Here is a 17,449-nt window from a genome sequence, read left to right as displayed (position 1 = left end):
ACATGAACCCCTCATGCTAGGTCAATGGTATTTGATGTGCAGTGTATACAAAATATGAAAGCAACACAAAAAATAATATTTAACAAACACACCATTACATTGATAATATCAAACAGGCAAGACTTATCTTTGTGATAACAGTTTATTTTAAATAATCACATATATTCTAATAATCCTTCAATTATAACTTTTTTTAAAGGTGAGAAATGGGGAAAAAACGGAAGTAATGAAGCATTCAGAGTTAGTGATGACTTATACCATTATTTTTTGTAGTATATCAGAAAGACCATCCAGTGCCAGGAAATCCAAAGTGCCATCAGGGAATGCATCATCCACTGCTGATATTGATGCTGATGCCATGTTAGATGAAATTTAACATTGTCCACATGTAACCCATATTAAACACCACATGAATAAATCATGAACCTTGATTAAGATTCAGAATTGTATTGTGCTCACACAATTTACATGTAATTGATACAAAATGATAGTAATGTAATGTTAGTGAGATATTGTCTCCTTAAACCAGGCACGATTCAGCATCTGGTATACATTTCTACTTGGTGGTTGTAGTTAACAAATATTGTGATTTAGAAATATAAATGTAGTGATATATATAGAATATAGATTTAGGGTCAAATGTCTTATCAAAACTTAATTTAATATGCTCTGATCATTTTGTTGGCACTTGGATTCTGTAGATGTTTTTTCTTCTATATTGTCTGTTCAGCCTTATCTCCGGTAATTTTTTTATTAAGGGTAATGTATAGAAATGTTTGCAGTGTTTTTGAAATCACAAATTTCTAACAAAATTTGATCTAAAATGAAAAAAAAATGCACTAATAAATACATGCAATTATCTCAAAATTTACTGTAGTTTAGATGAGAGATACTCTGGAATTGTTATGTAGTGTTAAGAAACACAAGTTTTATCATGTTAACATGTTTCATTGATAATCAACATATTAACATATGTCATTGATATTTATTATGTTAACATGTATCATTGATATTTCTAATATGACGTCTTCATATCGTCAAACAGTATATGTCGGTACAACCCCACCTTTAGCACCTGCGCACTGTCTCTTTTTTTTTGCTGTTACTTCTAGACAAAACACTCATTTAAAAACGTTTACACGATGATTTAAAGGCTGAGAGGTTATCTTATTGAAATCAATTATATAAATACACACATTTAACACATACGATGACATAAATATACAAATTTAATCCAACTTCCATATGGGGGAGGTTAAATGGAGCAGCCATTATTTTGGCTACCCCTAGGGAAATATTTGTCACAAAAAATTGCCATATTTTTCATATTAGAAAAGAAATAATTCCTTCGGGAGGTAGATTTGTACTCATTTTAACATGGGTTTGGCATTTATATTCTTATTTAACACCTCGCTGTCGCTTGGTGTTGAATAATAGAATATAAACCATACCCATGTTAAAATGAGTACAGATCTACCCCTCCATGAATTATTTCTTAATTATTCACATGTTAACATGTGTAATCGATATGTACTATGTTAACATGTTTCAGTGATGGGTATTATGTTAACATGTCTCATCGATGTGTACTATGTTAACATGTTTCATTGATGGGTATTATGTTAACATGTCTAATCGATGTGTACTATGTTAACATGTTTCATTGATGGGTATTATGTTAACATGTTGTTTAGGGGTTTCTACATGATAATGAACATGAAGTACATTGTACCATAACTTAATCAAGATGCCATTTCTCAAATTATCACCAACTCCTTGAGCATTTGGAATTAAGTTCACTGATGAGTGTATTCAATCAGGCTGGTCTAACATAAAGTTGACAAAAAATTGTTTGTACAATTTTATTTCAAAAAATGACTAGAATGGGATATAATTTCTCTATTGTAAAATATAAAAAATATAAAGGCAGCAAAAATAAAGTTTTACAAAGCCATATTGTTGTCTTTGTATATATATATATATATATATATAAAAAATAGACTTGTATTATGCTGGAATCTCTTGATTAAATATACATGATATATAGTATTTCAAAAACATAATTGATGTATAATAAAGCACCAATATGAACCAGATGTCAGACAAAGATTAACATACAAGACAAAGACATGAATAAAGTTCTCCTCTAATAGTGTTATTGTTTGTAGAATATTCATCTCCATTGTTTATCATACATCAATGAAATTATAGTTTCTTACAAAAATGGTCAAATGGTAATTTTAATAGGTAAAACCAGCAACTATAAATTAAGTAATTGATATTACCGAACCGAAGTTTATTTTGCAGAACATGAACAAAAACTTTAACAGTCAACATGCCTGTTTACCTTTGGTACAGTTCATGTTGGAGATTCTCCCCCACTGACACTGGCTTATGTGGGATAGTTTTACATAAAAGCAAATTCTTGATGTAAAAATTCAATTATTTAATATTTTTCACAGAATTTATAGTAATTTTAAATAATTACTCCAATAATTAAATGCTTCACAGAGTGCACCTTAATGCAACCCCAGAGACTGAACTCTGAACAGTTGGGGCAAGTATGGACACACCATTTAAGCTTGCTACAGCTTTGAATTTGATTGCAATTAAGTCTTATGCCAAAGGAGAAATGCCCATTTTTGGCCCTTAATTCTTAAGTGGTTCCAGTCACAACTTAAAAAATAAATCCAAACCTTTCTTTTGGAGTATGGTATCTTATGGTACTACTCAAAAAAGAAATCCACGTACTAATAGCGAAGTTATTGTCTGCACATCAAGAAAATGATTTTTTTTTTAAAAAAAAGCTCCATTCACATCTAATCAAGTTATTGTTTGGACATCATGGAAATGCTGGTTTTTGGTCCCCTTTTGGCTTCTCATTCTTAATGGTTTAAGTGGTTACCCCAAAAATCAATCCCAGCCTTCCTCTGGTGGTATGGAACCATGTGGTACATTTTAAAAAAACTTCTGTAAGTATTGCCTGGACATCAGGAAAACTTTTTTTTCTAGCCCCTTATTTGGCCTTCATTCCTAAAAGATTCGAGTCTTACACCCAAAAATTATCCTGGGTCTGACTTTTCATAAAATTTTATAGTTAAATTCTATGGAATGCTTGTTTGTGGCCCTTACTTCCAAATTAACCCTAAAAATCATTACCAACCTTCTTTTGGTGGCTATAAAATTGTTTAAAGACCAACAAACTAATGCTAAATTTATCCCACAAAAACCAAGGATGTCAATAACAGGAACAACAGCACCATACCATTTTCTGACCCATAATAATTTGTGGTTGTATACTAACATGAGCAATAAAACAGTAATGAAGTGTAAAAAGATCACCTTGTCTGTCATCTGTCCACAACTACTAAAAAACTCAAGGGATTTTTTATGAAACTCTAAAGGAAAGTTAAGCATCGTATGTAGATGTGCATGAAGGAATATATACATGTATATATATTGTCAGATGACTGTCAAAGGGAGATAATGTCACTGAAGAGTTTTGCACAGTACAGCTCCTCTGAGTACCCAAACTGCCCAATTCAATGCATATATACATGTGCATGAAGGAATGTAATCATTATCAAAGGACTCTAAAGGGAGATAATCCAAATTAAGGGTTTTCTGAATTAACATTGAACTCCATTTGAAGCACAGAGTATTCTCATTGTGAGCTAGCTCACAGTATTTCTATTTCATATCCAAATTCACTACAAAGGAATATTGTCCAACAAGGTTTTACTAAGTTAGGTCTCGCAAACCACCTCCGGATCAAATGGCCACCCTCTATGTAGTGCCTGAAACACACTGAACCTAGAGCTATGCATTGTAAGTGCATTATTTGTGTGTATTCTGATCAAAAGTAGTCAAAGCAAAGTTGTGAATGTGTACTTTATAATCACATATGCAATTTACTACAAAAGTGTATGAATATTATTTACATGTGTGAGGTATTTGCCTCCATGCTGTCAGTTAGCAGAAATTGTAAAAATGTGGATTTTCCTTATTCTTTATTCGAGTAAATTTTGTGAAGAATTTCTACGATCATCACACCATATGCATAATGATTTTGAAAGCCTTATTTTCCAAGCTTTGCCATGGTATGCAACTTAAAGATGTCATTTGTCCTGGGAATTCACAGTGAAACTTCGAAAATTACTTTTTTCACATGTAAAGTAATGGATACATTAGAAGTGGTTTGTAAGACCTTTACTTGAACCAAATGTGCACATTTATATATGCATTGAATAGGGCAGTTAGGGTACTCAGAGGAGCTGTACTGTGCAAAACTCTTAGGTGACATTATCTCCCTTTGACAGTCCTCTGACAATATATATACATGTATATATTCTTTCATGCACATCTACATACGATGCTTAACTTTCCTGTAGAATTTTCTTTGTGAGCTTGAGCATAATAGTATTAATTTGTCTAATTACATTAGTACAGGATAAACACCACCATGTGAATATAATAGAGGTTGTAAAATTGTTCTTTTTATTTGTGCTGGAAGGGCAGGTTATCAGACAACAACTCTCTTCAAATTCGATTAAATGATTAGAAACTCTTAAATCATTACATTCATTGTAGAAATGGATGGCTTCCTCAATTCAACAAGTTTTTTTTATATTGATAATGCAATACATTTTACTTTTTCATATAAAGTGAGTTTTACAACATTTTATACCAAAAAAATCGGGTGATTTATATCAGGCAGAAAACGAAACACTTATTTTTGGCCTCAAAAATGGCACAAAAAGAATGATTCCCTTACCTTATGAATACAATATATAAAAATAAAATGTCATGGTTTAAAAACTCATGTTTTTGTAAAAGAATTATAAAAGAGACTAGAAATTAATATAAATATAATTATCATGGTTTCTTTGATTATTCTTCAACACACCAAAATTATTTATATAACATTAACATTATCAACCTTAACTGTCTGAAAAAGTAATTATACAATAAAATCTCTTTAACATTTAAACATAAAAACAAGTATATCAATATATAACTAATTCCTTCTACATGGTCTGAGAGACTTTATGTTTACAGACTGAATATGATAAGGTATGACCCCATTATATAACATCCTATACAAAAATGTACATCAATATACTACTGACACAGGAATATTTACCACACTTCAACACTTAAAGAAAATAATGACTAGAGCAGTGCCTTGTTAAATATTGACCCTTGATGTATTAACGCGTTTTCTTTGTAAAATGTTTCACTCAAAACAAATTTGATAAAAATATGTATGAAGGCTAGGCATCTATAGGAAAAATTGTAGCACATGTCTTTATATGTTTAGGACTTACACAAGTAAACAAGTTTTTTTGCAAATAAAACACAGAAAAACTCATTAGTATTCAAACTGATATAAAAACCACGCTCCTTGTATACATTTATGAGGTACTATTGAAAACTAACTATTATCATAGAATAATTTACATTGACAAGATTTTCATTAATTATTTTGTTAGTCCTAAACATTTGAGAAATATAATGAAAAAATATGTAGCAAATGTTCCTGTATAGACGTGCATGAAACAAGCTAATAATTGATGAATGCTTGAGAAGGGAGATAAACAAACTTGATAAATTTTGCAAGTGGTATCACTTGATAATTACTTATTGCTCACATATTTTCCATTTCTAAGGATCAATAAAAAGTCTTATAATAAACTAGAACAGTTTTACATACGTCAATATAGGCAGTTAAAGGGCAACTACAAGGTTAAACTTTATATAATCAACCAGAAATGGTAAGACAATGTATCAGAAAAAAACGGGTACAATAAAGTTTATCTTCACATTTTCAATGTTTATAGTTACTTTGAACAAATATATATCTACATATCAACAACTGATTTACAAAATATCTTTCAAAAATGTTAAACATAATTCTCCTTTATATAATCCTTTGGGTCAACATTTGTTCTTTATGGTTGTTTACAGCACCATCACTAACTCTGGGTAAATTCTTACGTACTCTATACACAAAATTTCTCCACCTTACACTTCTTAAACAACCTGAATCATCAGGCCACTGCACAGGATTAATTTTTTTCTCATGTGTTAAAGACTTGCCTAACAGTATATGTGTTACATGTCTGCCTTGGAAACTCGATAAACATCTTTCTTCTACATCACCTACTTCTCCCACAATTATAACACAGGCAGAAACCTGACACATCCTGTCTAAAAGCTGGAATCTCTCTGTAATAAAGAATAAAACTAGAAAAACTGTGAGCAATGCTCACTAAATGAATGCCCCCACTCCCCCAAGGATAAGAGATGGGTACCCCTGCGCATCATGGAAGGAAGAAGGGATAAAAGGAAGGAGATGGAAGGAAGCACACACATACAGCCAGAAGGAAGGACAGACACACCTACCAATTTATACCCTTCTGTAAGTGGGGGGGAATAAATATATGTGTAATTAATATTGGTGTATTAAGGAAATAATTGTATAGTAGCTGTAAATCATGGATATGACAGTGACTAATTGAGTTGACTGGTAAACAGATATTAGCAAACATCAAATCTAGATTGAAGATAACTAACCATCAAATATATTACAGTTATCTTCATTCTAATCCAACAAATAAATTAGTGAAAATGACATTAAAATCTTCTAATACTATGATTATGTAAATAATGAGCTTTTTGGAGTGCAGCATGATATGACTGCAGCATGTTGATCTCTATTCACTTTGGGCAAGTGTGGACACAATATTAGTTTTTGACACACTTAAGCACAAGGACTCATTCATTGTTCATTATATGCACAGTATAGTGCAAAATTTGAAATTCAATTAAAGGTGAAAAAGCTCTACTTTAAGGGCCATAATAAAAGACCTTTGCCTTTGTCCCCTATAACTAATAACCATTAACAGATGTAAATCTGATAGAAATCACAGGAAGGGATTGTCATGAGAAATTCAATAAAAAAGAATTCAAATCTGACAAAAAGAACAGTTGGTTTTTTTGTGAACTTTTGGTCCCTTATAGCTCAAAAACCATAATAGACATCTGATTGAATAATGCAGGCAGATGAGATTTAAAAACTGGACCAAAATTTAGAAAGTTGATTTATTTTGGCGTGGCCAAATTTCCTGCCCCTTCCACTTCAAAATGATTAAGTCTGCCCTGTAAAAAATCAGAATTTCAAAAAGAACACATTGACATCTAAATCATCAAAATTTTGACATGAGAAAATATATGTCTGAACAAGTTACTATGCTGAATGGTATGAATTGGATGATGTCCTATTATCGTTATTACATTTTTCTGATTTAACAGTCTGTGTGGGATTTTCCAGATGCCTCTCTTTACAATAAAACTTACCAAAACCAGCCTGCTGTTCTGCTGAGTCATGACCAGGTGGAAATTCCTGTAATTGATACTGACTAAGATTTTTCTTCAACTTCTGAACCTTTGAGTAGGAATTCTCTAATTCATTGTATAACAGCAGTCCATGAAATTCTTTACCCTCTATGAAGACACAACATTAACAATTATAAAAAGATTCAGGGCCTTAAAAATGATTTGTTGTCTTTCCTTAGAGATTTTTATCAATGGAAAGATGTGTAACTAACAAGCTATATTACAACAAATTGCTTCTGCTAGTTTGGTTCCAGGTGTTGAAAGAGCTTGAAGAAGGATGATATTTACTTATTAATATAGTATACCAAATAAATAAATGTTCTTACCAATATCAGGAAGTCCATGCCCTGAACACTTCCACAATAAAAAATAATAGTGTAAAAATGGATAGTTCAATATACTGCAGCAAACCCCAATGGTTATAACCAATATTACCACCACAAGGACTACAATTCCAACAGTTACATTCTTTTCAATCTTCTTCCCACCTGGAAAAAGGTATATATACTTATATAGAATAGTATTTAAAGCTTGTTTTGCCTACAAACAGATACGTCTCTTTGTTTCAAAGTTGAAAGGGCTTAACTACCTGTGGATCATAAATTCCTGGTTATACATGTATGTACTGCTGAAATAGAGGCCTAAAGAGAGCCTGAATCGCTCACCTGGTTAACCATTTGCTTATTTGAAAAACTTGAGGAATGAGACAGGCTAAGTTAAAATCAACTAAATTGCCAAATGCAGGAATGCTTTGCATAGTATTTTTATGACATAAACCAGAATTTTGGTAAAGGCAACAGTTTTTGAATTATTTAAAAAAAACTGTATTCCAACCCCTATGTCCTGTTTTTAGTATAGGCAGCTATACCTACTCACTGATTAAAAATCACAAGTCATTTCGAGCACAATACCCTAAAGAACTAATATGCTTATTTTCATTAAAAGATCTTAAATGGTTTTAGAGAAGAAGATTTTTCAAAGTTGTACATGTGAAAAAAAAATTAAGAATTGTTTCAGGAGCCATAACTCCTACATCAGTAAATGAATCGTTTTGAAAATTTCGGCATTGGTTTGTCACATGATGTTGAACAATATTACCATGCAAAAATTTTGCTGAAGGCATCAGTTTTTGAGTTATTTGCAAAAACTGCCTTCTGATCCTAATGTTCTATTTTTAGTAACAGGGGCCATGTTTTTTCACTGATTAAAAATCCCAATTATTATTTTGTGCAAGATACCCTAAGGAACAAATATTTCAACCATCATTGAATTACGTACATTAGTTTTAGAGGATAAGATTTTCAAAGCTGCACATGCAAAAAAAACGGCAAAAAAACTGTTTCTTGGGCCATAATTCCTACAACAAATGATGAATTGTTTGACTTACTTGCAAAAACTGCTTTCTGACCCTTATGTTCTATTTTTAGTAACAGGCGCCATGTTTTTCATGGATAAAAAATTCCAATGGTAATTTTGTGTGAGATATCCTACAGAACAATTATGCCAACTTTCACTGAATTCTGTAAAATGGTTTTTACAGAGAGGTACCTGTGAAAAATGCTAAAAAGGCTGTTTCAGGAGCCATAACTCCCACACCAGTGAACAAATCATTTTGAAAATTTGGGCAAAGGTCCGACGCTTGATGCTGAACAATATTGCTTTCCACCAGAATTTTGCTAAAGGCAACAGTTTTTGAATTATTTACAAAAAAAATGCCGTCGGGCCCCTTCTATTCCTACATTCTATTTTTAGTACGGCACCAAGTGATGGCATAACTAACATAATATGTCCTAACTTCCTACAAAGTTTCATGAACTTTATTGCAGTAGTTTCTAATGATTTGCATTTCCAAAGTGTGACAGAAGGGCAAAAACAAAAGTCTCCCCTCCAAAGAAAGGAGGGGGACATAATTCTTATTGTTACCCAGTCCTGCATCTTTAGTTACAGTGATCTTAATTTTTGACCAGCCAATCTTCAAAATGACTAAGCACCACTCTTGTCACTTCAGCTAGTATCTATAAGGTTCATTCTAACTACAAAATCAATAGCCATATAAATATTTATTGATTGGAACAATGACCATCACCTTCAACAATCTGACCTAAGAGGGTGACTACATTCTAGCTTTCTTTTAGCAACATTAACAGAAATTAAAATTCCCAATTTGTAGTACTTTTCCCATGCCTTCTACTTTTTTAGTGAGTTAAACTATTTCTACCAGAAAAATATAGACAATTATCATTAGGTAATTTCAAAAGAGCATATACAATCGATGGTAAACCAGTCAATCTGAAAACAGTTTTTTCCTACTTTTACTTAAATATTGAGTTCATAAATAAGCCCATTTTCTGAAGGAATATAGCTTTTCCCTTTAAAAAAAAAAGCCAAGTTAGAAGTTTGTTATTTACCCTGAACTCTTGAGTAAAAATGAAAATCATTCACAATGAAATAAACAATGGAAAAGAAAGTGAACTATATTTAATACCCTCAGAGTTTTGATTTATTTGCTAGACAAGACTGGTACCTACAGTTTGAAGGGAGCAATAAAACAAACATTGATCGAAGAAAGCAAAGCCAAGTTCTATGGCCCCATCCTCACATAGTTTGGTCAAAAGAGGCAGGGGGCATTTAAACAAAATTATTTTTAAAAAAAAGCAAAACGCAATACCAACAGTCATATATGAAATATCTTTTGTTGATTTGTAAAGTTTTTTTTACCATAGTTTGGTATAATTAGGAAATGACTTTTTAATCAATGATAAAAATTACTGCAATCACATGAGGCAGGTCATTTACAAGTGTGCTTCATGGGCATATAAATTGTTTAAAACTGACACAAAAAAATTATCAGTCATTCCATATGACTAATTCTAGTATTAAAATTCAAAGCTTACATCATAAAAAAACACTGATGATGTCTCAGTCTCATAACAAAATTTTGTCAATGATGTGATATACCAAATTCTTAGCCAATCAAAATGCATGCTACTTTTGAAATCTGTGAGTTACAGCTCACTTGTGATTACCTTGCTTTTTTAACAAACTGGAAACAGATGTTATACCAGTGTGAAAGAGTAATCAAGGGAACCAAGGTTATAGCGGTAATCAAAAGAATGTAATCCAGGGACAAAGACCAGACATGGAAAACAGACATACACAACAAAGAACACAAAGTAACTAAAATCATACACACAAAGCAACAAAAGCAAATGAGCAACTCTGACTCAACTAAAAACTGGGAGCATGGAGCAGATGCACCGGTAGGGTAAGCGTCCTCTGTTTTTCTAGAAACACCTGCTGAGTTGCTCATAGAAAGTCGAGTCAAGGGTAGACGAAAGAGGAAAGGAAAACTATGACACATTGAACAAAAATTAGTTTTCAGGGCACTGATGGATACACCATAATGATCCATGAGTTCATGATGACGACCATAAAACTTCTGTAGTGATGACTTCAATCTTGGAGCAACACAACCCTGTTCCAGAAGCCTATTTGTTAAAATTCTAGCGCAATACAAAGTCTGTGTAGTTTCAGCAAGCTCTGGCATAACGTATGAATTGTGATATGAACACTTCATACACAGGTGCTGAAGGGATGTTCCCACAAATGAAAGGAAAGTTGACAATTCTGAATGAAAAGTCATCACATTTGTCGTAAAGTTTGGTCAATAGTTTTCCCTTACCATCGATTTCTTAGTGTAGGTCAAGGTGTGAGGCTGACTTCACAGTGTCTGTAGTATCTTTTATCTCAAGTTCTTTGGGGTAGATGCAATGTATCAAATCCCCAAAATTAGGATTGTTTAAAGATAATATGTCATCTATATAGCAGAAACTGAGATCAAAGGATCTAGCTAAATGATATCCTTTCTTTCGGATCAGATCAGCTCTAAAGTCAGCCTCATAAGAGTGAAGGAATGGGTCAACAGAGGAGCACAATTTGTTCCCACTGGAATGCCAACCGTTTGTTGAAAAACAGTCCACCACAAAAGACAAATATGTTGTCAATTAAAAATTCCAGCATTTTGTAAACATCTTCTTTTGTATATTTGAAAGATGATTTGGAATTATTTCTTACAAAGTATGAGGAATCTCTACCAAGAACTATATATTTGTATCTAGGTGTACCATCTTTTTTGGAAAAACAACAATATATAATGTTGTTAAGTTGGGATTTTAACTGAGTATGGGGAATAGAAGTATACATTGTTGAAAAATCAGGATCCACATTGAATTAATGCCACTACGGGAGTAACAAGTGTTGTGTTAGAACTGCTGACCATCTTTGACAGCTGTGAGTATAGAAGTTAAAAGTTTTGAAAGAGGTTTGGTGGTACATTTTGCAGATCCAGCTATGAAAAGTAGTTTGTATGGATTCTTGTGGAGTTTAGGAATCCAGTACATAGACGGTAAATCACAATCATTGTCCTTGGTAGAGAGACCAAAAGATGATAGCCCAGATTTACGGTTTTCCACCATCTCTTCTATGGAGAGTGTGGTAGCAGTATAGGTCTTGTGACTGCTATTATTTTCTACATCTACCTCTGATAATAAACACTGGATGAAAAACGTTTTGAAGACAAAAACAATGTTGTTTTGGGCTTTGTCCACTGGTATGACAAAATATTTGTCATGTATAGTAGACAATGTTTTTGCTACATCAGGGTCTTTGAAAACAGATGAAGCATTGGCACTCATTGACTAACTTTAAACTTTCCCATTTGTTTCAAAATTAAAGACCTCATGGTCTTCAACCACTTTGACAGAGAATCAATGTCTTCTTGTTCTCATTTTATCCATTTTCTTGTGTAGTCCCCCATTCCTCTTGTTAAAACCATAAATTTTGAAATCATATTACTGGGTTGATGATACCCTCGGGGACAAAATCCACAAGCAGCGGTATCGACCCAGTGGTGTGAAAGACTAATCAAGGGAACCAAGATTATAGAAATAATCACATTAATGCAATTCATGGACAAAGACCAGACATGGGAAACAGACATACACAACAAAGAACACGAAATAACTAAAATCATACACACAAAGCAACAAAACCAAATGAGCAATTTGGAAAGTCAAGTCCAGGGTAGACACAAGAGGAAAGGAAAACTATGACACGTTGAACAAATCAATAGATGGATACACAATAACGATCCACGAGTTCATGATGAAAACATATTCCACAATTCAATATACCAAAATAAAGCTTTGTAGAAATTATTACAAGTCTGATTTACAGAGAACTTAGTTAAGAAAAACAATGACAATTTTGACTCAAAGAGGTAAAACTTATAAGGATCATTTCAGCAATGAAACTTTCATTCTATCTATCATTGTTTTCAAGATATTGGCTAAAAACTGTAAAAATACCAACATTTTTCACCTTTTAAAAGCAATAACTCATACATGTAGTATATGACAACTTTGATCCAACATGGCCTATCAGACTAAAATGAAAATTTCACACCATATAGATTTCATCATGCTGAACAGTTTTACCCTATGTCAGAATTTGGCTAAACCTAAAGATACATTCCTACAAAGTTTGGTTCCAATTGGTCAAGTAATGTCAGAGAAGAAGATTATTGAAAGAAATAACATTAAAAATAGCCAAAAAATGTTGAAAAAGGGCAATAACTCCAACATGGCTTATCTGATTAAAACCAAAAATTTGGCCACAGATAGATCTAATCATGCTTAACACTTTGAGCCTTGTCAGAATTTGTCTAAACCAAACAGTTTTGGAGATAAATGTGAAAAAACTACTGTCTAACCCCTATGTTCTTTTTAAGTAATCAGTTTTATGCAGGATACGCAAGGAACATTCATACCAAGTTTGGTTCAAATTGGTCAAGTAGTCTGAAAGGAGAAGAGTTTTGAAAAATTGTTAACCACGATGGATGACAGAGGATGATGACAATGGATGCCAAGTGATGACAATAGCTCACATGGCCTTTGGCCAGGTGAACTAAAAATTGTTATGGAGTGACAGACACAGAAACAGCATATCACCCTCTCCCAAGAGCAGGGGTGTAAGTATCTTAGAATTCCTTCCAATAGAAGCTGGGAAATCAGTAACAACATTGACAAATATGCTTCACCTAAACATGTCGATCAGTAAACATTGTTAACAGGAAATAGATGAATGTGGAACCTGAAAAGATGAGAAATGTTACAAGTCATCATGCAATAGCAAAATACCAAATATCTAAACATTCCCTCCAATATATTTCTCATTTTAAGATTCTATTTTATCATAAAAAAAAAGTGTTCTAATGTCTCCTGCAAAGTTTTATTTATGTAAACCAAGACATGAGATACTTAAGAGTAATCAAAGTCCCATTACACCCATAAAAATTGTTGAATTAAAATGGTGGTGAAGTATGATCAACTAGATATTGTGTCTAATGATACTGTGAAAATTTAAACCAAATCATTCCAGCACTTTTAGAGGAGTTGTGTCCAGATTGTGTTACTGTAAAGTTCAATGCAGAAAAATTATCAAAGTCCCATAACTTGTGTAAAATCTGTTAGATTTAAATTGATGAGCATACAATTCACTAGGTATAATGTCTAACAACTGTACTAAATCTAAACAAAATTCATCCAGGGGTGTCAGAGGAGTTGTGTCCTAAATGTTCATTATAATGTTCAATGTAGAAAAACAATCTGTAACAACAATAAGTTTATATTGATATGGAAAAGTCTGTTCAGGACTATCATTACAAAATTAAAGGTTAATAAAAATTATTCAATTTTAACTTAAGTGAGAGTACTCAATCATGACTTGATATTTGCATTAAGACAACTTTAACCACCTGAGACTTGTCTATTCAAGAACAATTATTAAATTTGTCCAGTAACTTACCTTTTTTTTGAAGCAAATATGATTTGCAAGTGCAATTTTGGCCAGTTTCGAAGTCTTCCAGTACAATTGAAACTTCTGACCCAAAGAATTCTGCAGTAACCTTATAAATAGTCATTTTCAAGCCACCAATTTGATGTCCTTCTAAGGTTCTGAAAAGCATGAAAACAGTACATGCAGATATTCATAAAAACACACATCTTATTATTCAGCAAACAAGCCTTGAGCCTTGAATGAATCCTATAAATGAATGTTTCATAAAGAATCCTATAAATTCCTTATCATTTCCACAGCTTCTGAAATCACCCTTTCAATAATTCTGAAATCACCTATGGCAAGCAAAAGTGGACAAAAATGAGCATTTTCTAATATCAAAAAATGATTTTTTAATATTACAAATTTATTCTCTTATATTACAAAGAGTAATTAAGGGAACCAAGGTTATAGCGGTAATCAAAAGAATGTAATCCAGGGACAAAGACCAGACATGGAAAACAGACATACATAACAAGGAACAGACATACACAACAAGGAACATACAGTAACTAAAATCATACATACAAAGTAACAAAAGCAAATGAGCAACTCGGACTCCACTAAAAACTGGGAGCATGGACCAGGTGCACCGGTAGGGTAAGTGTCCTCTACTTTTCTAGAAACATCCGCCGAGTTGCTCATAAAAAGTCAAGTCCGGGGTAGACAAATTGATACAAATTAGATTTCTTAATATTACAAATATATTTTCTAATATTACAAAATGTGTGATATATTATAATATTACTAAATTAGGAATTTCTAATATTAGAAAATGAATTTTTAATATTACAAATTGAATTTATAATATTACAAATTGAATTTATAATATTAAAAAATATTTTCTGATATTAAAAAATGATTTTGTAATATTAAAAAGTATGTTTTCTAATATTACAAAATAAGTGTTATCTAATATTAAAAAATGATTTTTTTTAATATTACAAATTCATTTTCTAATACACATGTATTACAAATTAGATTTCTAATATCACAAAACACATTTTAATATTAAAAAGTCATTTTTTAATATTAAAAAATCAACTGAATTTCTAATATTAAATAATGATTTTTTAATATTACAAATTGATTTTCAAATATTAGAAAATGGATTTGTCATTCATTCATTCATACCTTTGTTTCCTCAAATACGTGAGATATATGAACAATTTATATATATAGCAAATAACAAAACATTATTATATGTAAAAATGGAAAAGATATCAAATATTTACAATTATTTCATGAAACATGCATTTCAATCGGGGATATCTGTATTAGTACAATCCACGTTATCGTTATTACGAACAAGTCTAAATTGGCGGTTGTATTCAGCGGCGCATTGTACAACATGAGCATGGCACAATTTACTGAAGTTGATTGCTGCTTTGTATAGTGTTTGGTATTTTCCTAAGTAGAATAATAAAAAGATAATCCTGGGAGTACGAGTCAAGTTCTGTAAACAGTTCTAGGTCAAAGTTTTCAATTATCAAGTCAAACCAGATTTGTCTCAAGACGTTGGTTGCAGAACATGTACAAGAAATATGGCAAACAAAGTCTACGTAATGTCTATTACATATTAAACGTATCATTGGTGAACCACTGGAAACAGTTTTGTTATGAAGTATGACCTTTTTATTTCATTTATTGTTTTTGAGTTTCTCCAATATCTTGCAAATGACAGTATTGTGTATTTCGCGAAATTTAACAAAGTCACTATCGTTATTTATGCGAGTACACCATTCGCTGGTTTGTACGTTAGACACGTTCTGTTTCAAAATTCTTTTCCGTTCTTGTTTTGAGAGGAAGTGTCCATCTTGAATAAATCCAAGTAAATATTCATGTAAACTATATTTATGAAGTAAGGTTACTACATCAGGAACATAACCAAGATGTTTACGACTGGGGTCCATCAAATATGAAAATAATCGATTCAGGAAGATTGCTTTAGATAAATGTTTGTTGTCCAAAGTGCACAGCTTTTGAAGAAAGAATAATTTGCGTTTTGCGTTTATCAATCTCACTTGTGATAGGATGGAAGCCTAGAATACTTTCGCACATATCCGAACGAGTATTAATTTTGAGTTTCCGAATGTTTTTGACTATCAGGTGTTGAAATCGGTTAAGAGTAGACAAGTCTTGCGCTTTGAATTTGGACCAAAGTTCACAACCATACGATGTAGATAGAAGGATGACAGCGAAATATAATTTAACAAGAATACTCGGGTTTGATGTATCCGAAGAAATTCTATTTAATGCAAAAAAACGAGTTCTTTCCTTTTTGACAGGCTTTAATAGTTCTTTCGTGAGTCTTCATGTAAGCATTCAGGAATACACTCCTGTCCTATAGTCCAGTCAAAGTTTGATGTAGCCGACCTCGGGTTAAGCGTAAATATCGCAATGTATGATTTCTGTACGTTAAATGTAAATCGCCACATTCATGAGAACTTATAGCAGACATCAAGTATACGTAGTAACACAACGGGGGTTGTACTAATACAAGCAATATCGTAAGCTAATGATGGGACACAACTTACAACATTATTAACCCCAGTATTTGTGTTTACATTCAGTTAGCAAATCATTAATAAACACTATATATAGTAAACCTTGACGAACACCTTTATTGACAAGAAAAAAGTCAGACTGACATTGATTTACAATAATTGCATTATATGTATTATTATGAAGTTATCTATCAATGGCCATAATTTACCTTTAATACCTAATCTATCTAATTTGACTAATAACCCCTTTCGCCATACTGAGTTGAAGGCTTTTCGACTATCCATAAAGGCTACATACACTTTACTTGATAATTCTAAGTTAAAATACACAGTTTCTTGCAAATTAAACGATGCAGTGAGACAACTGAGCCCTGTTTGAAACCCCCGTTGTTGAGGGTTGGGAAAGGTAATGTTTTCTGAAACTACATCTGGAATTTCGAAAGTATAAGACAGTTCAAATATTTTATGAGTACAGAAAAGAAGGCTAATAGGCCTGTAGCTATCCGGTAAGCATTTCGGTTTGTTGTTGCCTTTATACAGTGGAACAATCAGTCCATGCTTCCAAGCTGTAGGTAGTTCATCGGTTTCAACAATAGTATTGAAAAAAAACATGTTAGAAATTTAATAATTTTACTACCATACAAAATATG

At 32.3% G+C, this 17,449-nt stretch overlaps 2 protein-coding genes across 4 annotated transcripts in view; one reads left to right on the top strand and one right to left on the bottom strand.

Annotated features, from left to right (window-relative positions):
• The window catches only part of LOC148609193 (uncharacterized), a 21,932-nt gene extending 19,978 nt beyond the window's left edge, over nucleotides 1-1,954 (top strand). Inside the window, exon 12 of the mRNA XM_088542611.1 lies at nucleotides 274-1,954. Within this exon, the coding sequence (XP_088398737.1) occupies nucleotides 274-376 (103 nt within the window). The 3' untranslated portion in view covers nucleotides 377-1,954. The remainder of the gene's footprint in view (nucleotides 1-273) is intronic.
• LOC148609192 (uncharacterized) overlaps nucleotides 1,849-17,449 on the bottom strand; it is a 27,752-nt gene continuing 12,151 nt past the window's right edge. For all 3 annotated transcript variants that reach the window (XM_088542612.1, XM_088542613.1, XM_088542614.1), the window contains 4 exons: nucleotides 14,263-14,411; nucleotides 7,725-7,886; nucleotides 7,360-7,506; nucleotides 1,849-6,228 (listed from right to left, as the gene is read on the bottom strand). In XM_088542612.1, the coding sequence (XP_088398738.1) occupies nucleotides 5,921-6,228; nucleotides 7,360-7,506; nucleotides 7,725-7,886; nucleotides 14,263-14,411 (766 nt within the window). In that variant the 3' untranslated portion in view covers nucleotides 1,849-5,920. The remainder of the gene's footprint in view (nucleotides 6,229-7,359; nucleotides 7,507-7,724; nucleotides 7,887-14,262; nucleotides 14,412-17,449) is intronic.

Source organism: Perna viridis, chromosome 8, assembly GCF_037379345.1.
Source record: "Perna viridis isolate PV_CMFRI_1.1 ecotype Kerala chromosome 8, ASM3737934v1, whole genome shotgun sequence".
Classification (NCBI taxonomy): Eukaryota; Metazoa; Mollusca; class Bivalvia; order Mytilida; family Mytilidae; genus Perna; species Perna viridis.
This window is presented reverse-complemented; position numbering and strand designations above follow the sequence as displayed.